Here is a 23,019-nt window from a genome sequence, read left to right on the forward strand (position 1 = left end):
GTATTTGTAGAATTGTATGCATGTGCATATACCACTCTGGTACGGTTGGTGTTGGGGGAATAGATTGTGGTTTCGCTGTCCCTTCCATTGGGAGCCATCTCCTCGGCAGTACATCTTCTGTTCAATGTGAGACACAACTTATGTCGTGAAGTTGGCCGTATATAACATCCTGTTGACAATCTCAACAGTATCAGTACCCATTCCATGTCATCCATAATCCAACACCTATATCCAAACGCCTTGGTCTCGGCCACAGCGCCCCAAGATTGTATAGATATCTTCATCATCGTATTATCGTAAATCCAAGCAATGTGCTCCCACATGTCAATATAAATTATGTCATCGCTGGTAAGCTGGCAGCTGCTCCCCGTCACCGTGTCGTGAGCTTCCAGATGGTCCAGCGCCAGATCCATATCCTGGAAAGTCATCATCAAAGTCATCGAGAACCGGGGCGCTAGGCGCACTTGGTTCTGGGTCTGGGTCTGGGGCCGTTTCGCCCGAAGGCCCCCCATTCCTTCGGTCCATATCCTCCGGAAACTCTGGCGGAGCGCTGGCTTCCTGCATCAATCGTCGCCGCTCCATCTCTTGCTTGTCTTCCACAGCCTGGGATGGTGGTGCTGCAGCCACCTCGATGTCGTCTTCTGTAGGCGCTGAAGGACCTGCGTCAGGGGCACTGGGCGCGCTGGGAGCACTTGGAGCCGAGTCGGCAGGGAGATGAGGGGCATTTGGGGTGTCCTCGGCATCGTAAATGTTTTCGTCTTCGTTGCTGGTGGATGGACCCGCCTCTGGAGGCTGACTTGGTAATAGCCTTGTCTCAGCCTGCCGTATTCTATCCTTCTCCGAGAGGTTGCTCTGGTTTGGTATTTCAGGGGGGGTATATATGCGGGAGCAGTTGGAGGATGGACGAAGCCATTGGTTTGGGCGTGAGAATAACCCGGATGGGAAGGCGGAGGTTGCGAAGGAGGTTGCAGGGGCACAACTTGTGAATATGGCTGAGGAGGATGTGAAGGGATAGGCGGCGGATGGCGGATCCCGTTTTGCTGTGATGGAAAGTAACCACCAGGAGACAATTGCCCATTGTTTTGATGTGTCTCATGGGGCCCTTCATCGCCGTGACTCGAATCTCGACCTGTTGCTTCCTCGTCATCGCTTTCAGGGGCTCGGTTTCTCCGTGATGTCGGTGAAGCTCTCGATCTTTTTCTTCCCCTCGAAGTGTCCGTGGTACCCACAACCGTCTCTATTGCCACTGAGATGACTCCTTTTTCGTGCCGTAGTTGTGAAGTATCCGCAATGTTTGCCCCCTTCTTGGCCCATAAGTATAGTTATCAGAGTTTCCATGGCCATACGATCCGAATCTGGATGCCGGACCTGTCTGCATCTGGTTGGATAACCGTCCACCCAAATCAACCACTACCTCGACTAGGTACTTGAAGCTGATCATCTCCCCGGGGACACCCTTAATTGTCGGAAACGAGTCGTCAGGCAGCTTGACAGTGACAGTAACCGAGGTCTGCATGGTGCTGGGGTCGATGATGAGAGGCGCTATGTTCTGGTCCAAGTCCTTGCGGAATATGCTGGTCGAACCCGATGATGTTAGTGTGAGACCCCCAAGGCCGGTTCTTGACCGCGGAAACACTTCATCCTTGTCCATTTGCGCCACGTCCTCTCGACTCAATGACCCGTCGAAAAGGCCAGGCGGTGGGTTGCTGTCGATCTTTCCTTGCCTGAAAAGCGTCACAATAACACCCGTCATGCTCTTGACACGCTTGATATGTTGAACCGTGACCCGCACGGATACGGCGTCGCCTGGCAAACAACCACCTTTAATCAACTCTATCGTCGCCGTAATAGTCTTCTTGTCCACCGCCTGCTGCTTGGCTGATGTCAGCGTCCCAACCTGGGACAGTGTGAGGTCAGGCCGGCTAACGCCTGTGCTGCCGCTCACGCCGCTCTCTCCACTCACTTCGCTCCGCATGTCGCTCTGGATCGGGCTTCGAGTATCTACGGCATGTTCGCGTGTCTCTTCTGTGGGCGTCTCGACGGGATCTGGTTCCGAACCAAGCTCATTGACCTCTGACGGGGCAGCAGATGTCTTGTCCAGCATCATCGACTTCTTCCTTCGGGTTCGTTTCGATATCGGCTCAAGAAAGATTGTTCGTGGCCGTGGTGCCTGTAGCGATCCTATATCTACATTCTCCACTAGCATCACTTTTCTTTCGCAGGACGAAGTCGGGGCGATCGATGTTGGCCTTGTAAGTGTCGCTGTAACCATGTATGAGACAGTCCCTCGCTCAAACTGTGACGCTGGTCAGTCATTCTCCAGTCGCAAACCAACAAGCGAGGGACATACGTCGATACTGCTTGGTAGACCCTTCTCAGGGAATACAAGGTTGAACCCGAACTCGTACCTGCCTGGCTCTAGCCTTCCCTCGCCGCTCAGCACCTGCTCATCCTGAAAGAGGCTGGCGAGCCCATTGCCGTGATACCGTGGTCTCGCCGAGTCACCGTTCTGCGGCATCACAATACTCCCTTGGGCTTTGGCCACTGCAGCTGGGTCCTTGAGCACTCGCACATAGCCATGCAGCGACACAGTTAGGTGAGTGATCCGCACTGGCTTGACTATGACGAGGACCACAGCGCCGCGAACATGGTCGCCGGCGCCATACCGGCGATGGGGCTCCTCGGCACGGATATGGAAGTCGGCGACATTGCGATTTCGGTTGCGTAGCGAGAGAGGGAGGCTGAGGCGCGACAGGAAACTCGGGCGCGTAGAAGAGGAGGTGGATGCGGTGGGGGAGGTCGCCCGAGGGGCGGGAGATGTCGACGAGCCAGCGGAACCGACGGGTGACGAGGACGCGACGTTGGACGAGTTGGATGCGGCGGTGCCAGGCGCAGAGGTAGGATTAGCGAGCGACGGGGAGGATTTCGACCGACGGCCCATTCCCAGATGTGGTGCCGAAGGCATGGAGGCCAGGATCCGAGGTCGAGATCGACGTCGAGGTTGGGAACCGACGTCGCAGGCCTGGGATCGCAGGCTCGTGAAGTCGTCTTTCGCTGCAGTTGTGTCTCTCGTGAGGGTGCTGACTCGCGTACAATGCGGGCTTCGGTGGTTGTGAGGAGCAGAGACGCTGAGCTGGCGGGCGCGTCGTCGAGGTTCAGGCTCTGAGGAGGGGGTTAGAGGCCTAGGATGGATCCGGATTTCTGGAGAGATGAGGAGTTTCGGAGGGGGAGAGGAGCGATGTTGAAAGATGTGAGTAGCATCTATGCTAGAGAGGATTTGAGTGACCGGGTAAGTTTGGTGGATGAGTATGAGTTAGTGAGGGTGTGCGAGCACGTCGAGGTCGCACACGGAGGCGGAGGTGGAGGGCCGCCGGCGGGAGAAGGAGCTATGGGCGGGCTGTAAGTTCGCACGATTGAAGATTTGGAAGGTTCGGGCGCGGGAACCTAGGATGGAAGGAACCTGCCCGAGGTGACAGTGGAGGACGGCGCTGGAGAAGCCGCTGGAACGCTCCCATTATAGTGACGGGAGCCCCGTAGCGTAGGTGGCCCTACCAGTGCGGGCATCCCCAGCCTACGTAACCAGGGGCCCATTGCCAGGTCCCATCCATCCATCTGAGCGTCACCAGCCCGAATTGCGCCAAACAACCTGCAAGGCCATTTTGCCGTGCCACTCAGCTTTGTTAGACGCTCTTCTCTCCACTCTTGATTTGTCAGTATTACCTCTCGCTTGCGCTGCTGAATGCTGAATGCGTGCAACATGTCCTGCGACTAAAGGGGCGAGGTCAATTCGCCTGCTTGACGCCGTCGAGCCTTTGCGCTGGCTCAGGCCTCCAGTGTCGAGAGACAGACTCGACAGTTCTCCAGTAATTCCCTATGTCATCAAGGCTTGCATATGCCAAGACCTCACGGGCTATCGCCCTCGCCAAGAAAAGCTTGGTTGTGGCCACGACGAGCTTGTCTCGCGTGTTTCGCCCGAGGATTTAGATCCTGGGACGAACAACCAAAGTGGACCTGCCTGTGCGACTCTGTTCCCGGCGAGGCTAGGTGGGATACCGATCCCAGGGGGTTCCAGTTCTGGCAATTTGCAGATTTACGCGGCATTGGGCATTGACAATCACCCTGGCCAGGTCTCTCTTCAGGTTCAGGCTCCCTGGATGGGGATGGATGGCACAAACTCCGAGTCGTCAGTCGCAACAACCGATCCGATCCTCTCCCCTGTCAAGCGCCATGATTGAAATTTGGTCGGTGCGGCATGGCTGGATCCGGTTGAGACGCCGCCCTCGGCCCTGGTTCACTCCATGGGTCCCATGTAGGTAATCGTCAACTGTAAGCCGTCGCTCGCGTGTTTGGATGGGGCTCTTCGAGATGACTACACCAGCCTTGGGCCAGGGGTTGCGGACAAGAGGATGTGGACGGCAACTCAAGGCGAGGTTATTGCAAACTGCTGGGGAGCATGAATACGTAGGCATCTCGGTATGCCGCGTACACGGCTGCCTTGACAATAGCTCGAGTCAAGTGAGACTTCACAAGCAGATAGATTCTTGGCGAATAATCAATTTTCGTTCTTTTTTCATTTCTCATCCATTTGTTCTATCAACAACACATTCATTGTCGTTCCTCGACAATGTGTCCCTCATCCCCATAGGCGTAGGCATACCGGCCTGCCCGTCAAACATCAACATCTAAAGACTACTATTACATACATGGTATCATCATCCATCCTGGGGTCCTGGATTCCTGCCAGGGCCCATGCAAACCAATCCACCCATTGTAATGCAAGACAATGATCAAAACCTCCAGTCCCCTTCATACTGTAATGAGAAACAACCAGAACGCCTTGCGATGCTGTAACATGATCCTCCCGACACCTTTTCCAGTCTAATCCAATGCCTCTCCACTCAAGATGCTCTTCAGGATTCCTGCACCAACACCCTCAGCAACAGACTCAAGCTCCTTCTCTCCAACACAGCTGGTGATTCTTCGCTCGTCTCCAGACGCAGCCAGGGTCTTTCGACCCCTCTTGCTAGGTGTCTGTGGCACCGCAAGACTGCCGCTCTTTCCATCCGATGCGTTGATCAGCCCAAGAGTTTCCAAGCTGCCCACAACCTCTCGAAACTCGGAGCTGGACAGGGGGTGAAGGACCGAATCTCGGGTGCACAGTTGGCAGTATGCGTCGAAAAGAGTCTTGATGGTTGGTGACAATAGCTTTGCCTTGGCTGGGGTAGAGCCACCATGGGTCATCTTGGCTGCTGCTCGAAGCCGCTTCTCATAAGCTACAAGAGCGCACAGTGCTGCCTTCTGCTGCAGGTTCAGGGCCTTGAGCCGTTGTGTTGTGCCGTTGCTAAAAGCGGCAGCGGTGATCTTGTTGAGGTGTCCAATGGACGCTCGTGGTGCCGTTTCTGCGGTGAGTGCCTTGAGTGAGTTCGCCATTATCTGAACCACGCTTCTCGGACCACCCGAGGCTCCGTTGATGTTCTCTCCCAGGGGTCGCTTGGAAGGCGTCATTTGCAGTAGGGTCTCTCGAGCCTCCTCCTCATGCTTTGATCGAGTCTCGGCCTCAATTAGATCTAGTGCTCGGCGACAAATCTCGAAAGCCTTGCGGATGTCTCCAGTTTGGCTCGAGACCTTGCGAGAGCAAAGCTCAATGGCAGCAGGGTGAATGAACGGGACATATCCCTCCTTGCCTCCAGCAGGCATCAGAGACTTGAGCCGTGTAGTGATGATGTTCTTGACTTGGGCGGCATTGTAGGGGAGGAACGGCAAGAGATCCGGCTTGAGGTTCTTGGACTTGAGTCGGGGCAGAAACCGGTCTGTCAGATCCAAGGCATTGGCGATGCCGACCAGAACAAGCCAGGAGTTCTTTTGCAGTGACCACTCAAAGACCCGGTACAGACTCTCCAAACCCAGAGTGAGAATGTGATCGATCTCATCAAGAGTCACAAGGTAGGCAGTGCCCGATTTTGTTTTGGGGACAAACATTGTTTGCAGAGCTGAGATGGCCTCGGCCTCGGACGAGTCACCTTCGTGACCCAGCGAGCTAAGCAGGGTAGTATAAAGATCCTTGGAGGACTTGACGCTCATGCAGTTGACGTAGGCAGCTCGCACATTCTCGTGTTCGGCGTACTTTTTAGTCATCTCTGTGATCATGGCGCTCTTGCCGGTGCCTGGGGGCCCGCTAACGTAGAGGCAGCCGCTGGGGCTTAGCGATGAACATCGGTCGAGGAACTCGGTCAGCTGTTTGCGTTCAGCGTCTCGGCCAACAAGCTGGCCAGGCTCAGCACCGCGGGCGAATAGTTGTCGAGCCGAGTGGTAGATGGTCTGGACTGCGCTGGGCGAGAGAGGTGTGTGCGGTGTCAGTCGCTTGAAGAGTTTGCCTGCCGACATGACGGCGTGTCTAGGCGTCGTAGGGGGCACCGAGAGAGCATCGCGATGTCGTGGAGTTGAGGGTGTGACGGGGTTTTGCTTTGTCGATGCTTGGGAGGGAGATCGTCGTGTTCGGGGAGGAGGAAGCTCAGCGAGTTCATCGTCTTCCTCATCGTCGAAGGGGGAGTATGTAGGGTCTTGATTCTCGTCGTTATATGAGACAGTCTTTGTGAAGCGTCGACTTCTCTTGGTGGGAGTAGCAACCACACAAGGCTCATCTGTTTTGAATCTTCGTTAGCAACTGTTGCTAGGAAGGCGAACCTCTTGCTCCGTGCTCGAAAAGGGACGTACCGGTTTCGTCGATGCCTCGGGCTCTCTTTCCAAGTGTTGCTCGAGCCATGATTGTGATGGCACCTTCCAGCTTCCAGTGAGGATGTACAAGATGCAAAGCCGATGGCACTTTCCAACAGGGTAGGTTGAGGTGCTGGGGTTTGGAAGATGAAGAAGTTGCAATCAACGTGATGGGTGATTGTCGGTTGCAGTTTAGGGTGAGTGGGAAATATTAGATGGAGCCCCATGTTCTCGGCCCTGCGCGCCGCGATGAACGTCAAGGCGTGTCAAACGCGTCGAGACGCGATATCGCGAAGTCGAATCAATTAAAGAGGTGGTCCGTGCACGAGAGTCGCGAGGCGCTGCGTCAGCCACGGTCCACGAGCCTCACGCGAAATCTCCCCTGTCAGCTCCAGGGGATCTCCCTGCCTGTTACGCCTGGTCGTGACAAGGACGAGCAGCGCGTCGATTGGACAATAATCTACGATGGATTGCCGATTGTTTGGGCTTGTTTCTTCGATCAACTCGATGACCAGAAGGGATACATCCGATGGAAGGCCAGGGGTGTTCGCTTGACGCTTCCAAATGGGGTAGCCAACTCGCCAAAAGGCAAGGGGACAAGGGCTCGTCTTGGCCGTGGAGTGAGATGCAGGCTTCTGGCTCATCGACCTACATCGTTTCCTCCGATCGTCATCCCGCCTGTAACGGCTGCGCATCTGAAAGAACAACTCTATCAGGCCACTCACGCGAACATGATGGAAGCACAACTGAGAATGCCTCGGCATTGGGGCGGTGTCTCCTTTCTCTGAAGGAAATATATATTACGTCATTGTCTCTTCAGCCAATTCAATCACATTCATTTGTCGCACACTCTACAGGACCAGATCTTCCTTTGACATTGTTCTTCAACAGAAGCTAATCAATTGTGTCCAATTCACCACACCAAGAACCTTCATCATGACGACCTACGTGCCCGCTCTCACCTTGCCAGATGCCGTCTTCCTCAAACCCGCCGTGTCCGTTTTGCTGCCCATCGGCCTTGGCACAGCTGTCGGACTGAGCGCCACTCGTGAGCTCCTCTCCCTCTCATGATCCTCTCGACGGCTGGAATACTGACATGATGCTCTCCTGCCCCAGAAACCCAAAAGACATATCTCTTATTGAAGAAGCCCTCTGTGCATCCTCCACCATGGCTGTTCGGCCCCGTCTGGACCGTCCTTTATGGGCAAGCAAACCTCTACCACCACTCAACCCATGATGGCAGTAGCTAACCATTTCTAGTGTCATGGGTTACGCCGCATATCGAGCTGCCAACATTGGCCTCTCTCCCTTTTCCTCCCCTGATACCATCCGTACCGCTCGACAAGCCATGACTCTCTACAGCGTCCAACTCGGCCTCAACCTCCTCTGGACCCCTCTTTTCTTTGGCCTCCACCGTCCCATTGAGGCATCGGTTGATATTGTCACCCTCGTTGGAGTCAATGGCTACTTGACGTACCTCTACAGCTCCATTGACTCGGTTGCCGCTTGGTGCCAGGTCCCATACCTCGGCTGGCTGAGCTTTGCCACCTACCTCTGCACTAGCATTGGATACCTGAACAACTGGGATCTGTCGGGCAAGGAGGCGCCCAAGAAGGAGTAAGAGAATACTTGAATGGATCCATATTGTGTATGTTCGAGGAAACCTTTTGGCCTGGTGCATATTCTTCACCACCATGTCCACGTCAATCCCCCTCTAATCGTCTATATACCAACCTCTCATTTTCAATATCCTCCTCTGAGTTTGTGAAATAATGTATACCTTCAGCTCTTGCCCCAACCCGCCCGCATTGCCAATTTGCCAAACCACATCGAAGATATAACGCCTCGTAAATGCTCTTTATAACATCCGCCAAGACCCCGAGAAACCTTTTGCCCTTTTCCGTGAATGAAATATCGCCCTGGTCATCGAATGATGCCACCTTGCCTTATCGCACTATTGCACGGTGATGTATCGCTTTAGACCGTCGTAAACCATGAAAATGAAAGCAGAGCTCGGCGCTGATCGGAGGCACGTAATGCCACATCCCCGATACATGCCTCGTAACCCATGCTGCCGCCAGAGAGCCGAGCCCTCGTTCCAAAATGTTCGCCTCTCTCGCAGGTCACCGACAGGTGCGGTTTGCATCCGGGACTTGATGGTGTCTGCGGGAAAGAAGAGGAAGTTGTAAGACACACCGGCTGAGGCGCCTGCGACGGCTTGCTGCCAAAGAGGAAGGGGCGTGTCTAAGATTTTCTGCTTTTCAGCCTCTGAAGTAGCCTTCTTTGTCTTGGCCTGATAAAACATGGTTGTCACCGTTTCTTTGGCACCGAACCAAGCTGAACCACCACCGGCCTCTCGGATCAGAGTTCCGAGCTGGCCGTGCCAGAAGCCCTTCAGACCCTCATGCCGGAAGACTTCCTTGATGACAGGGATCGGGCGAAGAGGGGCGCGGTTAGATCCATCACCAAGTCCAGGTGCCTGGATCTTGCACTTAACGAGCTCAATGGGTGTGAGGACAAAAGAGGTAAATGCGCCGGCGAAAGCGCCAGTTATCCAGAGGTCGGGCAGAGACAGTCCCTTCTCTCGCGAAGCAAAGCCGCTCATAAAGAACAACTCGCGACCGAGGCTCTCAAAGAGAAACAGACTGCTCGTCTCAGCAGCAGCGCCTACAAGAGGAGCACTGATACCTCGATATAGTCCTAACAATCCATCACTCTTTATAGATTGTCGGAAACAGTCTAGGGGGCCGGTGTATCGCAATGGGAGGTGATCGGGTTGACTCTGTAGTCGGACCTTGACCGTGTCGAAAGGATACTCGATATACTTGCCAACAGCGCCGGCAATCTATGGGGATGTTAGTACCTGGGAAACTTTTGGACTGCCAAACTCACCGATCCACATAGAACATCCTCAATGGCCTCTACAAGGGCGGTTTTGCCCTTGAGGGGGAACTCGGGCGAGTGGGCCGAAGCCTCGACTGCGATGGGGCTGGGCTCCATTGCGATATTGTGAAGACCGAGGTGGAACCTAAGGAGGTGGAAATCGAAGAGGGACGGGGAGAGGAAAGGCCGAGGCCGGGAGTAGTAGGAAAGATTGGCGAATGGCGGTGTCGTGGCCGACGTCCGAGTGGTATCGTGAAGTATCGGATGAGGGGCAGTTCGGCAATGAGTCGCAATGGAAGCTCAACGGCTGCACGAAAGCCAACCCAATATTGGTAAATGATAATAGAAGGAAAACGAGTATCGTTTGTCGAATGCGCGAATATCGGAGAAATGCCCGACGATTCAGAAGCAGACCTTAACTTTCAGGACAGCGACCACCGCGGGGCATCTCTTGGAGGAACGTAGGGGAACAGCGAGAGGGTCGCCTCGGGGTGGGATGGAGGGCGAGTCGAGGGCTTAAGAAGCAAAGAAGAAAAGAAAAATAGCCTGCCGGAGAGGATGGGGGCGACCTCGCAGCTACAGGGCGAAGCTTGTCCACCAGGTCAGGTCACGACACGTTTCGGTGGGCTAGGCCTGCGACGTAAAAATCACCGCGCCCTGTGCTGCGAGTTCCACGACGATGGGCGTTGGGTGCAGATGAAACTACACCAGAAGTGAGTTGCGCAGCCGGGCCCCCCCATCCGTGGATCTCGAAGCAGAGCAGAAAATTCTACTTATCGAGCTTATCGACCCGGCATGTGACATCAGGACCTCCGCTTTTCGCTCAAAGGCTGCCCAATTGCGTGCGGCAGAGTTTTATCTGATCGACCGTGCGCGGCTTGAGGACGCCAAGTTCAGGGACCCCGACTCAATTGAGCCGGCGTTATGGAGGGGTCGGAGGAGATGAGGGGCTCTGGCGTGGCTCTCGGAGTGGTTCCTGGGCTCCAACGGATCCGTTCGTACCGTCAATGACCCTGGAAACTCTGCAAAACCCTGGCAAATTGCAACCTTGGAACGAGTCTTTTAGCGTCCTGCATCTTGATCGACTGATTGATTAGATGGCCAGTCCGGTGTCCGGTCCAGGCGCCATCACGGTGCTGCTCGTGTTAGTGCTCACAAAGAGGACCAGGTGCATAACCGACCAGGGTTTGACCCGTTGTTCGGGTCGATGGAGCAGATTTTTTTACCGGTCTGTGTAGCTGACGTGCTCAATGGGCATCGTGGCTCTATAACTCGACATAATAGGCTTTGTGATCTGCGATGATGCCGAGGCAAGGGATTGTTCAAAGGCAAGCTGCAAGCTCAACAAGGACAACAGCCACACACCGTCAAGTCCTCAGCGTGGATCCAGGGTCCCATCCCCGAATTCCGTCTTACCAAGGCGGCAACACGTCCGTGGGGGAGAGGACCACAAACTGCAAGCCAAATGCCGTGATCGGTAATTCCATGTGTTGTTGGTTTGCGCGAATTCGGTACCTGCGACGGCTTCACCCGTCCACGGGTGGGATGCAGAGCTAGGCTCATTTCAGGAACGTGGGATCCAACGTGGTGGATTTGGGGGTCGCCACGTGAATTGAGGATGACCGGCAGCAGCATAAATGTTTTTCCATTGCCTTTCCATGGTGGGGTCGAGGGGCATTGCGTGGGACGCGACTAGACGCGTCTGCATGTTTAATTGATTTCGTCCCGTCCCTTTGCAGAGGACATCGCCGACCCTTGACTCCCAGTTCAACAGTTGATCACTATTCTTGCCAAAATGACTGCCTCACAAACCCCTTCCGCTGAGAAGCCCTCCAATGGCTCAAGTTCTTCTGTTAACCACGAGGAACACCAATATCTGGATCTCGTAAAAGAAATCCTAGAAACCGGTGAGCGTCGGCCAGACAGGTAAGAAAGAAACAGTCCTCCAATGACCGGCATTTTTCTGACAACATTCATAGGACTGGCACAGGCACATACTCCATCTTTGCCCCTCGACCCCTTAAATTCTCACTCAACAACAACGGCACCCCAATCCTCCCCCTCCTTACCACCAAACGCGTCTTTACCCGCGCCGTTATCGCCGAGCTCCTCTGGTTCATTGAGGGCAACACCTCCTCCACCAGCCTTAGCGAGGCCGGCATCAAGATCTGGGACGGCAATGGCTCTCGCGAGTTCCTCGACAACCTCGGCCTCAACCACCGCGAGGTCGGCGACCTCGGTCCCGTGTACGGCTTCCAGTGGCGGCACTTTGGCGCCGAGTACGTCGACGCCAAGACGGACTACACGGGCCAGGGAGTCGACCAGCTCGCCGAGATTATTCACAAGCTGCGCACCAACCCATACGATCGTCGTCTGATCCTTTCTGCCTGGAACCCCGCCGATCTGAAGAAGATGGTCCTCCCACCGTGCCACATGTTTGCCCAGTTTTACGTCTCCTACCCCCGACGAAAGGACGACGACCCCGAGACTAAGCCCCAAGGCCATCTACACTGCCAGCTCTACCAGCGATCCTGCGACATGGGCCTTGGCGTTCCGTTCAACATTGCCAGCTACGCATTGCTGACACACATGATGGCACACGTCTGCGAATTGGTACCTGGCAGCCTCACTCATGTCATGGGCGACGCGCACGTCTATCTTGACCATATCGATGCCCTCAACACGCAACTGGAGCGTGAACCCCGTGACTTTCCAGAGCTGGAGATCACCCGAGAGAAGGGAGGCAGTATTGACGGGTGGAAAGCGGAGGACTTTGTTGTCAAGGGCTATGACCCTCACAAGACCATTGCCATGAAGATGTCCGTTTGAGACTTTGTATGAGACTAAGTCAACCGTCTACACTGGAAGGGTATGGGTTTGGCCGATTGCTTTAAGGATAGATGGCGTTAGGATAGAGTTTTAGCACACAAGAACCCTGTTTTAGACTTGACAGCTTAATGTTTGCGTCCGTGCCATCTCCAGTTTTCTAATGTCTGAGCATCGTACGAGGTTCATAGGCTTATCAACCAAAGCTCGATCTAGGGGCGGATCCACGGGTCTTGATGAGAGGGGTCCGGAGTCAGCGGGGGCAATGCCCCTTTCCTTATCTCAGGTTCATCATGTTCAGGAATCAAGTATCCAGTTGAGTGAAAGATGGTCGAAGAGTGAAAGTAATGTGGTGTATGGATCAATATATCACAACTATATTCATACATATACTTGCTGCTAGTCATGCAGGTGTATCCAACGATATAGACATGCATCAAAAGTAGCACATACACGCAGTCACGCTGCCCAAGACATGATGGCAGTTCATGCAATTTTCGTCCCCAAAGCGAGTGCTGTCACCATCAAGAGCCCCTCTACTGCTTCTTCTTAGTGGCGGCCTTGCTGGGAGAGCCCTCCTTCTTCGCAGCAGCCTCCTTGGCGTCAGCAGCGGCAGCGGCGGCAGCATCATCCACCTCCTTCTTCTCGGCATACCACTGACCAGCCTGGAGAACGAGAATTCCAACCAGGACGAGAGCGAGAATGGTGTTGCTAGCAGAGAGAACCTTCAGGCTGTCCTCGCGACCAAGGATGAGCTCGCCATTCTCGCCCTCGTGCGTCTGGCCGTCGAAGCCATCGTTGGTCCAGATCTCGGCGCTGACGCTTCGCAGAGCCTTGACAATGTTGGCAACGTAGACACCGAAGCCGATGAGGTAGAGAATGAGAGAGGCGCCGTCAAAGAGGAAGTTGGCCTCGCTGGGTCGGAAGAGCTTGATGAAGAAGCCGAGGAAGCCGACAGAGATGATGATGTGGAGGATGCGGCTGATAAGCGGCGGCGATTGGTGGACAAACTTCAAATGCGTCTCTAGATGATCAAAGAAGTTGTCGGGGATGGGCGCCTTGGTCCAGAGAAGAGGAAAGTCGTAGGGGAAGGAAGCGAAAAGGACGCCGAGGAAGAAGCAGACGGCTAGGGCACGAGTCAGCGCGGGGAAGCGGACACAAGATCATGATCGCACAAGGAGGCACTCACGGGCAATGATCATAAAGGTCGCAAAAGAACCGGATCCATGGTAGTTCTTGGACCGAGTGGTCTTGGACCAGTCGATGAAGGAGCTCATGATGGAGGAGGGAGGGGTTTGGAAGGCGAAGCGAGGCCGAGATCTGTCGCAAAGCGCGGAGGCGTAGGAGGAAGCGCGTATGTGCCTGAGCGATTAAAATGTGTCGCCAAGAGTCAACGACCTCGTTGACAAACTGTCGCGATAGAAGAGAGAGTTGTAGAGGGGAGAAAGTGGGAGAAGGATGAGGAGAAGAGGAGACGAAGTAGGTGATGGAGCCTCGCAGATAATTGAGGAAGGCGGGAGCAAGTACCTTCCACTTTGGTGGTAGACCGGGGAAGCCCTGAAGTACCTTAGCTGTCCTCACTGCATGGACCTCAGCTTCTCGTCAAGTGGGCAGCGATAGTGAATGGAGAACGCTGAGGATTAACCAGGTTGCCCAGTATTTGTGGGGTTTGTGAGTGGTTGCAGGCTCTTGACGGCTCCACAAACCGGGCGAGGTTTAAATTGGCACGAGAGCATTGGCCTGAAGATTCACTCTGTGGAGAGAGAGAATGGGCCTTTCTAGAAGCTGCACGGATCAATTCAAGAGTTCATTGATAAATCACTTGGCTGATATGATATAATGGCTTGACTGATAGTCCATGGCGTACTGCGTAGATAAGGCGTTAGAGCCGGAACCGGCTGGTCTTAAAGATACTTGATTAACCACAGTGGCTGTCTCTTCCGTCCCATGTCTCACATATAACCCGGTTTAGGAATTGTATAGTAATAGGCGCCTCTTCCAATGGATGAAAAGAGGCGACCCTCTCTAGCTAGCAGTGCAGACCAGCTCTCGGGCAACCTGTTGCTAAATCCGTCACTTCCATTCCTGTCATTCCTGTCAACGCGTTGGCGCGTAGAGGATCCTCCGCCACCAAACATGGACGAAACTCTAAGGGAAGATGTAAAGAGATTCAGCCTTCCCGAAAAATGTGTTCCTTCCTTCTGTTTCTTTTCCCTCTTCCGTATTATCTCTCGGTGGTGGTGTAGCACTGTCCTGTGCTGTCATTCGTCATCCGCTGTGCTTGTTACACTGGCTTTACAACACTTCCGCCAACTCGGCCTTCAAACTCCTTACCAATATTGTTAAAAATGTCGAGACTACCGCCTTTCATTATTGCTGTCCTATTCCTCCTCATCGGCCGCGTCATATCTCTTACCATCCGAGACTCCGGAAGTCAAGACCCAAAGATCTATAAGGAATCCAACAAGTACAAGTACTATGGCTGCTACAACGAGACAACCGACATCAAAGACTCTGCTGAGGAACGTGCCCTCACCGGCGGTACCCATCTCGTTAGGGCAGGCAAGATGACGGTTCCTATGTGTCTCGAATTTTGCACTTTCAATGGCACCGAGTATGCATTTGCTGGACTTGAATGGTCGCGGTGAGCTTCTTGATTGCTAGAGAGGCTGACGTTCTTGACTAACATACTCCTTCTCCAGGGAATGCTGGTGCGCCCCGTATCTATCTGCCCTCTCGGAGAAGCTTCACGACGATAACTGCACGAATCCATGCGAGGGAAACTCTTCTCAAGTCTGCGGTGGTCCATTAAAGTTGAGCGTATACGAGTTGTCAAAAGGGGGTGATGCACCAGACTCGGCAGCTATAACAAGGGCACCATGGCCATTGTTACTCACTGCCATGTTGGCTGCATGGTTCTTTTAAGATCTGAGGCCAAGGTCGAAAAAACCTCGAGTTGTATAAAAAAACATAGAACAGCGAGGTCTAATAAAGGGGTATAACGTCATGTCTATCCTGTCATTCACAATCCTAACTTACACCGTTGCCTTGGTCATAATCTTTACAACTTCAGAGGAGCCATGCCTCGCTGTTTCACTGCACCCTGAACAGCATCCTTGACACTCTGAACTGACCGTCTCCAAGACTCCTGGCCTCTTCCATCTCGGCCATCTTGTTCCACAAGAACATCCAACCACTTGACCAACTTGGTTGCCTTCTCCAAGTCGCGCTCTTCCTGAATCACTCGCACAAGAAACTTTTCCAGAACTTCAACATCTCTTCGGTGAGGCCCTTCCTTCCTCGTCTCGCCGTGCCATGCGTCTAGCATGTCTTTGACCTCCCGAGTAGAACTGACCCCTAAACCTGGAAATGTGACCTTGCGTGGCACTGGGGCGAACTGAATTCTACGCTGGCCACCTGGCAGTAGCCCCTCAGGGTCAGGAGTATTGTGCTTCCGTGAGGGAGCATCAAGCCCTGATTGTTGGGCCAGTTTCCGGCGCCGATAATCAGCAAGTACTTCTTTTCGCACATCTTCTGGTAGTTCCGAGAGGAACTCTGGGTCGAGTTCTTCGATTTCCTCCTCAAAGGCGTCGCCCACAGAAGCCGCAGCTCGGAAATTAGTCTGCAACAGACCAGCCTGGGTATCTTTTTGCCGCTGAGCTTTGCTAAACAAGCCTCTCGCACCACCTCGTTTCGTAGGTGTGCTGGGCTTCTTTGGCTGAATAGTGCGGTCTTTCCTCGGGGACTGACGTGGTGTGGTCTGCCTTGGCTGTTGCCCGTAGGTAGCGAGAATCTCAGCCTTCATATCGTCGGGCAGTGCATTGAACACCTCAGGATCGACTTGAGACGGCATCATGTCGGGCGGCATCGGGCTCTGAGACCTCGACTTCAATGCGGGAGACTCAGCACGAACCTCGGCCGTTCTAGACTTTTGTGCCATGAGTTTACTGCGGATGTCACTCGGCAGCTCTGCAAGGATGGAGGGATCCGCGTTGCTTGGGATAATGAACTGAGTCCCAGAAATATTGAGAGGAGTTTTTGCTTTCGCATCATCTTGACTAGCCCTCGCAAGTGCCATAGCAGGGTGTATCCTTTGCTTTCGAGGTGTCAAAGGATCATCCGCGATCGGGTCTAGCTGGACCTCGCGGCTTGGTGTGCTCTTTGGTTTCTCTGGGCTGTCCATCTCATCAATCTGCTCTGTCGTAGAAGGCTTCCTGGCCGGAGACGGTTTTGCAAAAGTAGTAAAGACAAGCTTCTTCTGACTTCCATCCGGTGCTCCTGTGTTCGCTTTGATAGCTTCGAGTTTCGTCATTTGTACTCCGAGTCCACGAAGATCGCCGGGGCTGAACTTGAAGGACCGTAGTACTGCAATGGCTTCCTTGCCAATGGTTTGATAGCTGTTGGTGGAAACACCAAAGGTGATGCTTTTGTTGAAGGTATCGCATTTGCCGTGACCTAGATGTTTTGCAGGATCAAGGGGTGCATCCATCGACCTTCTCATGATCTTCATGGTCAATTGCTTGCCCTTGACCTGCTCGTTCAAGAGCCGTCTTTCGAGTTCTTTGCAGAGGTTATATATAAACTCCTCGGCCTCCGCTTGGTTGACAAACCGAATGCCCCAGCTGACTTCTGCTGAAACCGATTTGCGTGGTGGTTGCTCTCCGACCTCCGTTTGGTCGATACCACGGGCGTATTCCCACAGCTTTTCGCCCGTCTTTGGGCCAAGCAATGTTGTCAGACGCTCTTTTGATAAATCTCGCATGTCTTTGACGTGAACGATGCCGATTTCTTCAAGTTTGCCACCAATACTCCGAGCGACTCCAGGGAGCTGCTCAACTTTCAGGTCTCCAATCAGATCAAGCAGCTCCTCTGGTTTCACTTGATACTGTCCTGCAGGTTTCGCTTTCCTCAGGGCTACTTTGGCCTGCAGGACATTTGCGCCAATTCCAACGGAAACATGACAGCCCGTCTGCGACTTGACCTTTTCACGAAGGTTTCTGGCAAGGCTGTCTGCCATGTCTCGTTCTCTGCTGATGTTCCCACCATCTTGTCCAGTGCCTTGAGAACCGGTATTCGTCATTACGATGGAAGTGATATCAACCAGAGCTTCATCAATGCTGACGCTTTGTACCAATCCGCCTACGCTCATGATCGATTCATAAAACTGGCGGCTTGCTTCTTCGTACGCGGGAAAGTCGTATGGCAGAACCTTCAAGTTGGGGCACTTTTCAAGTGCCGATTTCATCCACATGCCATTTTTGACACCGAATTCTCTGGCTGGATAGTTGCAACTTGCGATCTCTGATCCTGATCCTGTGCTGTGTGCGACAACTGTCGGTTTGTCGATGTACTCTGGGTGCTTTTTTAGGGAAACCGCACAGAAGAAGCTGTCAAAGTCGACATGCATGACATATCGTCTTGAGCCTGGCCGTCTTTTGATCTTGACACCTGAAAGACCCTTTTCTGCAGCGAGTCGCTGCATCTTTGACTTCAGCTCTGCTTTCCAGGTAGAGAGATGGTGTAATCGGCTCTCCGAATAGAACTGCTTTAAGAAATCGGGATTGGCGGTTGACGATTTTCGTAACCGAGGATCAGAAAGTAACCATGCATTGTGCTCCTCTGAAGTCATTGGTTTTGATGTGTCTGGGGCTTTGGCTTGCTTTGCAGATACAGAGGGACTGTCTGCTACCGCCACACCCATGCCCTCTTCAGCAAACCCAGCATCTTTCGACCCTGGTGGCAATGATTCTCGTGATAATCGTCCCAGAGGCGTGCTTAGCCTCTCGGAAGATGGACTGTCGATATCCATTGTGTTTGGCGTAATAGGTGAAACGCCGGCTGGTGGCCGTACTGGAGTCTGCGCCTTCTCAGCAAGCTCACTGAGCGCTTGGCTAGGTAGTGACGCGGCTTTAAGCTGGCTGGTGTAAAAGCTGCCGTCCGTCTGTTCTCGGTAGCCCTGTTTTGGACGGGGGGTTGATTGCGTGAGACCGGTACTGTTGTTGAATTTGAGCACCTTTTGCCTGGGTCCTTCGTCCAAGACACGATAATTGGACCAAGGGAGGAGCTGACCGGCCTCGATTGACTCCATGATCCATGTGGGCTTGACAATCCGGTATCGACTAAAATCAACGGACTTTTTGGGGGGCAGCGTTGAGGCAATGATGTGAGTCGCCATAGTCTTGGAGTCCAAGTATTGAAGGAATCCACCGCCATGCTGCACAATCTCGCGATGAAGGCTATGTTCTATGAGCTCCACTCGGAATAGGAGTTATCAGATATCACTTACACATGTAAAGGTGGCTGAGTGTAGCCGGTAACGTGTGCGACGATGCCCTTGAAGATCTGAGGCTTGTCTGATGACTCACGCATCTCGGCATCCAGATTTTGGAGTTTGATCTTCTTGCGCCTAAAGTAGTCACCGAAACCATTGAAGGAACTGGCATCGTACTCTTCTCCGCCTTCATCTTCAAAGGTGTGAGATTCAATGCGCTTCCTCACTTGAGAGGAGTTTTTATCGAGAACGCTCCCCATCTTGAACCTCGTGATGTGATAAAAGCCTGTCGACTGAGTTCACGTTGATGTTGGTAGACAGGAATGCGCGCCTCGATCGTGGGTGGCGCTCATACTTTGCCTCAAGATTTGCCCTACTTTCACATGGAGCTCTCGCGAAATGAAGGCATATTGAAAATCTTGGCAACCATGATAATGTGACCGTTTCTTGATGAGCGTGTGTTCGTAATGGAGGTCGGTGAAGTTGTCAGCTGCATGGAGAGCAGATGCGTGAGTGATGTTGACCGCGTAAAGTGGAGCACGTGGACGCGCCTTTGAACACGACAACTCGTGACTTGAGTCTGCTGCGCCACACACACCGGCCACAGCTCGCAAGGCTGAACATCGATTTCCATTCATCACCTTGCTGCTGTCAACCCAGCCTCTTTTTGTTTTTAGCAACTCTCGTTTTCCTTTCGCTGCCATGAATAACGAACAATTTCGGAAGCTTATTCAAGCAAACTCAAAAAAGAGCTCTGCCAGCAAAGATGGCGCCTCTACAGCCTCATCATCTACCCCTGGTGGGAGCACGCTGGGTTCGCGCCAACGATCGAGTATCCCAATGACACCGTGAGTGGCCCCGATTTTATCCTTAGCTACTTGCTGATGTGATAATGATAGACGCTCTGTAGGGGGTGCCCAAGCCGACTTTGCGCGACAGCTCGCCGAGCGAAACCATGCGACGCGACCTCAAAAGAAATTCAAGTCATATGATCCCAAGGGCGTCAAACTCGCCTCTGGATACGTCGATCGAGCGAGAGAACGCGATGAAGACGCAGAAGACGCAGAAGACGATCGCGCCGAGAAACTGAAGGAGCTTGAAAAGCAGCTGAAAGATGAGGAGATTGACCAAGAAACCTTCGAAAAGCGACGATTCGAGATTGCGGGCGGAGATCTAGGGAGCACCCATCTGGTGAAGGGCCTCGACTTTAAACTATTGGAGAAGATTCGGCGCGGAGACGATATTTACGGGGAGAAAAAGGAAGAATCAGAGCAACAAGCCGAGCCGGAGCTGGACGTCGACGATGAATTCGATCAACTTGAAGGGCAGGAGGTTCAAGCTGTCGCCAAAGAGAAGCCCGAAAAGAAGAAGGGACAATTATCGACAGTATCGCTTGCGCCTGGGAAGAAGCGAACACGAGATCAAATTCTGGCTGAGCTGAAGGCATCAAGGGAGGCAGCCAAGGCGCAGCAGGAAAATGCCCTGGGAGACAGGTTCAAAAAGATTGGGGCCAAGCAGAAGGCTGGGTCACGGATAGAGCGAGACAGCAAAGGGAGAGAGGTCTTGATCATCGTGGACGAGGATGGGCACGAGAAGCGCAAGGTCCGCAAGATTCAACCTGGGGATGACAAGGAAGCCGAGGCCAGTAGGGCTGGTCTCTTGATGCCGGATAAGGATGCAAAGCCACTTGGGATGGAAGTTCCGGAGGAATACCGCAAAAAGGCAGAACCAGAAGAGGAGGAAGACATTGACATCTTTGAGGGAGTAGGTGACGACTACGATCCACTGGCAGGCATGGATGGATCAGATTCAGACTCTGATGCAGACGATGAGAAGTCGAAGAAAAAGAAGGGAGGGGAAGACGAAGAAGAAGGCGAAGTTACCGACAATTCTATGCCTCCACCGCCGAAGCCTCAAGCACCAGCTGCACCGCGGAACTACTTTCAGGGCGCCAAGACTGGCCTTGTATCTGAAGAACAGAGCAAAGCGCCGTCAATGTCGGATCCAGCCATCATGGCAGCCATCAAGCGTGCAGCTGCTATCAACCCTATCAAGAAGGACAAAGGCGATGCGGATTCCGATGAGGAGGACCAGGACGAAGATGCGCGGGCCAAGGCGATGGATGAACGGCGCAAGAAGCTCCTCCAGATGGCAGATCGCGACGATGAAGATCTTGACATGGGCTTTGGTACTAGTCGCTTTGCTGATGAGGAGGACTTTGATGATAGTAAGGTCAAGCTCTCGAACTGGGGCGAGGAGGATGACGACGGTGAGGGTAAAGCTCGAGGCGGATCATCAAAGCGAAAACGAGGACCGAAGAAGCGAAAGGGCGATGCCAACAGTGCCGCCGATGTGTTGCGGGTTATGGAGCAGCGGAAGAAGTCATGATGGAGTTGTGTGTCATGAAACATCCAATGCATGCGTGGCTAATGACAGGCCAGCTAGATCGGCGCATCCAAGGCACTCCCCGCATAATACCCGTCCATACTGCCAGTGCCATGTATCAATCCGTCATTGGCAACATCCAAGACTCAATCAGCAGTTCATCCTCCAGCTACCTTGATGCCATGAGTCGAGTCAGTGGACCACGTTGGCGTGCACTGTTGCACAGAAGGTCTTTGTTTGTTTGGCAGACCCAGCGATAGGACAAGTGAGGGGCAAACCCCACCATAAGCTCCGTCAGATTGAGAAGGGAAGGTGAAGAGTGCCCCTGGTCTGATGAAACGTCGCAACTCCAACTTAATCTAAGAAACATATGGTTGCGTGTGAAGAAGATATCCTCTCTTCCTCTTAAATACACTTGCTTCCGTGACTTTCATTCCGTTTACCTACCCGTCTTAACCTGCCTCGTTCTTCATTACCTAGAACCATGTCCGAAGCTCAGATCCCCGTCTGGCTGGACTGCGACCCAGGCCATGATGTACGTATAAGCTGCCATGGGCATCTCAGATCGCGCTGGGTTGCGGCCTGGTATCGAGATAAGCGACAAAGATTCAGTTGCATTCTTGCTCCCCTGGCACTCGCTTCTCGGTGGCGTCTTGTTTGAGTGACCAACCACTAACAACCTCGCAGGACGCCTTCGCCATCCTTCTCGCCGCGTACCACCCCAGCATCAGACTGCTCGGCGTCTCAACCATCTTTGGCAATGCACCTCTCGAGTACGTCCTTGGGCTTTACGCCGGAGCAACAAAGCCCTCACCCACAGTTCCGCGTCTCCTAACCTGTCCTTATCGCGCAGAAACACCACTCACAATGCCGCCTCACTCCTCACCGCCATCGGTAGGCATGATATCCCACTCTACGTCGGTCTAGACAAGGCCCTTGAGCGCCCTGCCATTCATGCGCCTACGGATATTCACGGCGACTCTGGCCTCGACGGCACCGATCTGCTTCCCAAGCCACTTGTCTCGCCCTCTTCCGTCCCGGCCGTTGAGGCCATGGCTGAGGCCATCCGCGCCGAAGCCCCCGGCACCGCATGGATCGTCGCCACCGGCGCCCTGACCAATGTCGGCGCTCTCTTCCGCAAGTACCCCGAGCTCATCAGCCATGTCAAGGGCGTGAGTCTCATGGGCGGCTCCATCGGAGAGGGATTCTCGGATGCGCCCCTCGGCGAGGTTGACGGCCATCCCAGAATCGGCAATTACACACCCTGGGCCGAGTTCAACATTCTTGTCGACCCAGAGGCTGCCGCGACAGTGTTTCATACCAAGGAGATCGCGGCCAAGACCACGATTGTGCCGTTGGACCTGAGCCACCAGGTACTGGCAACTCCTGAGGTGAGAGAGATGCTCCTATACGGGCCTGAAGCCGAAAAGACTGGCCCCGGAAAGACGACCCTGCGTACAATGCTCGTGGAGCTCCTCTACTTCTTTGCACAAACATATGCGTACGTTCAGGTCTCATGATACTCTTGCGGCTTGAAGTTGACAATCACAGTGACACCTTTGGCATCACCGCCGGACCTCCCCTGCATGACCCCATAGCCGTTGCCGCTGTGCTCATTGGCACTGAGGGTGAAATCCCCTTCTTCGAGTGGGATGCCAAGCACAGTGAGCCTCCGGAGCACAATGAGCGATTCGAGGTGACCGTCATCACAGAGGGCACCTTCGATGAGGCTAAGGCAGGAAAGCAGACGGGACGTACATTGGCCAAGCTCCTCCCCCCAGGTGAGGAGGGTGTGAGGATTCCTCGCGGAGTCGACACTGCCAAGTTTTGGCAGGTTATTGAGGAGTGCATTGAGCGAGCCGACGCAAAGAATGCCGAGCTTAAGAGCGCCAACTAAAGAGATGGATAAGACAAGAAATGGAGGATCGTATTGCGCAAGC

At 53.7% G+C, this 23,019-nt stretch overlaps 10 protein-coding genes across 10 annotated transcripts; 5 read left to right on the forward strand and 5 right to left on the reverse strand.

The window, feature by feature from the left end:
* Positions 1–339: 339 nt before the first annotated feature.
* On the reverse strand, positions 340–3,759 carry MRS44_001011 (uncharacterized protein; the record flags this gene model as incomplete). Its single annotated transcript, XM_065623526.1, has 5 exons — positions 340–852; positions 906–1,304; positions 1,415–2,296; positions 2,351–3,162; positions 3,576–3,759. 5 exons carry the CDS (start codon positions 3,757–3,759, stop codon positions 340–342), a joined length of 2,790 nt encoding a protein of 929 aa, XP_065479974.1.
* A 1,119-nt stretch (positions 3,760–4,878) lies between these two features.
* Positions 4,879–6,763, reverse strand: MRS44_001012 (uncharacterized protein; the record flags this gene model as incomplete). The annotated part of the gene is made up of 2 exons (XM_046275044.2): positions 4,879–6,641; positions 6,715–6,763. 2 exons carry the CDS (start codon positions 6,761–6,763, stop codon positions 4,879–4,881), a joined length of 1,812 nt encoding a protein of 603 aa, XP_046138905.2.
* Positions 6,764–7,650: 887 nt separating this feature from the next.
* MRS44_001013 (uncharacterized protein) lies at positions 7,651–8,335 on the forward strand (the record flags this gene model as incomplete). Its single annotated transcript, XM_046280705.2, has 3 exons — positions 7,651–7,762; positions 7,831–7,888; positions 7,975–8,335. The coding sequence occupies 3 exons, from the start codon at positions 7,651–7,653 to the stop codon at positions 8,333–8,335; spliced, it is 531 nt and encodes a 176-aa protein (XP_046138906.2).
* A 333-nt stretch (positions 8,336–8,668) lies between these two features.
* MRS44_001014 (uncharacterized protein) lies at positions 8,669–9,714 on the reverse strand (the record flags this gene model as incomplete). Its single annotated transcript, XM_046267589.2, has 2 exons — positions 8,669–9,559; positions 9,607–9,714. The coding sequence occupies 2 exons, from the start codon at positions 9,712–9,714 to the stop codon at positions 8,669–8,671; spliced, it is 999 nt and encodes a 332-aa protein (XP_046138907.1).
* A 1,678-nt stretch (positions 9,715–11,392) lies between these two features.
* On the forward strand, positions 11,393–12,426 carry MRS44_001015 (uncharacterized protein; the record flags this gene model as incomplete). Its single annotated transcript, XM_046272532.2, has 2 exons — positions 11,393–11,523; positions 11,577–12,426. The coding sequence occupies 2 exons, from the start codon at positions 11,393–11,395 to the stop codon at positions 12,424–12,426; spliced, it is 981 nt and encodes a 326-aa protein (XP_046138908.2).
* A 533-nt stretch (positions 12,427–12,959) lies between these two features.
* Positions 12,960–13,700, reverse strand: MRS44_001016 (uncharacterized protein; the record flags this gene model as incomplete). Its single annotated transcript, XM_046275045.2, has 2 exons — positions 12,960–13,549; positions 13,613–13,700. The coding sequence occupies 2 exons, from the start codon at positions 13,698–13,700 to the stop codon at positions 12,960–12,962; spliced, it is 678 nt and encodes a 225-aa protein (XP_046138909.1).
* A 1,071-nt stretch (positions 13,701–14,771) lies between these two features.
* Positions 14,772–15,348, forward strand: MRS44_001017 (uncharacterized protein; the record flags this gene model as incomplete). Its single annotated transcript, XM_046279322.2, has 2 exons — positions 14,772–15,067; positions 15,126–15,348. The coding sequence occupies 2 exons, from the start codon at positions 14,772–14,774 to the stop codon at positions 15,346–15,348; spliced, it is 519 nt and encodes a 172-aa protein (XP_046138910.2).
* A 136-nt stretch (positions 15,349–15,484) lies between these two features.
* On the reverse strand, positions 15,485–18,954 carry MRS44_001018 (uncharacterized protein; the record flags this gene model as incomplete). The annotated part of the gene is made up of 2 exons (XM_046279323.2): positions 15,485–18,659; positions 18,710–18,954. The coding sequence occupies 2 exons, from the start codon at positions 18,952–18,954 to the stop codon at positions 15,485–15,487; spliced, it is 3,420 nt and encodes a 1,139-aa protein (XP_046138911.2).
* Positions 18,955–19,396: 442 nt separating this feature from the next.
* On the forward strand, positions 19,397–21,082 carry MRS44_001019 (uncharacterized protein; the record flags this gene model as incomplete). The annotated part of the gene is made up of 2 exons (XM_046275046.2): positions 19,397–19,542; positions 19,594–21,082. The coding sequence occupies 2 exons, from the start codon at positions 19,397–19,399 to the stop codon at positions 21,080–21,082; spliced, it is 1,635 nt and encodes a 544-aa protein (XP_046138912.2).
* A 481-nt stretch (positions 21,083–21,563) lies between these two features.
* On the forward strand, positions 21,564–22,976 carry MRS44_001020 (uncharacterized protein; the record flags this gene model as incomplete). Its single annotated transcript, XM_065623527.1, has 4 exons — positions 21,564–21,614; positions 21,767–21,852; positions 21,900–22,580; positions 22,631–22,976. The coding sequence occupies 4 exons, from the start codon at positions 21,564–21,566 to the stop codon at positions 22,974–22,976; spliced, it is 1,164 nt and encodes a 387-aa protein (XP_065479975.1).
* Between the last annotated feature and the right edge of the window lie 43 nt (positions 22,977–23,019).

This window comes from Fusarium solani (genome assembly GCF_023522795.1).
Source record: "Fusarium solani strain SB1 chromosome Unknown bctg00000000, whole genome shotgun sequence".
Classification (NCBI taxonomy): Eukaryota; Fungi; Ascomycota; class Sordariomycetes; order Hypocreales; family Nectriaceae; genus Fusarium; species Fusarium solani.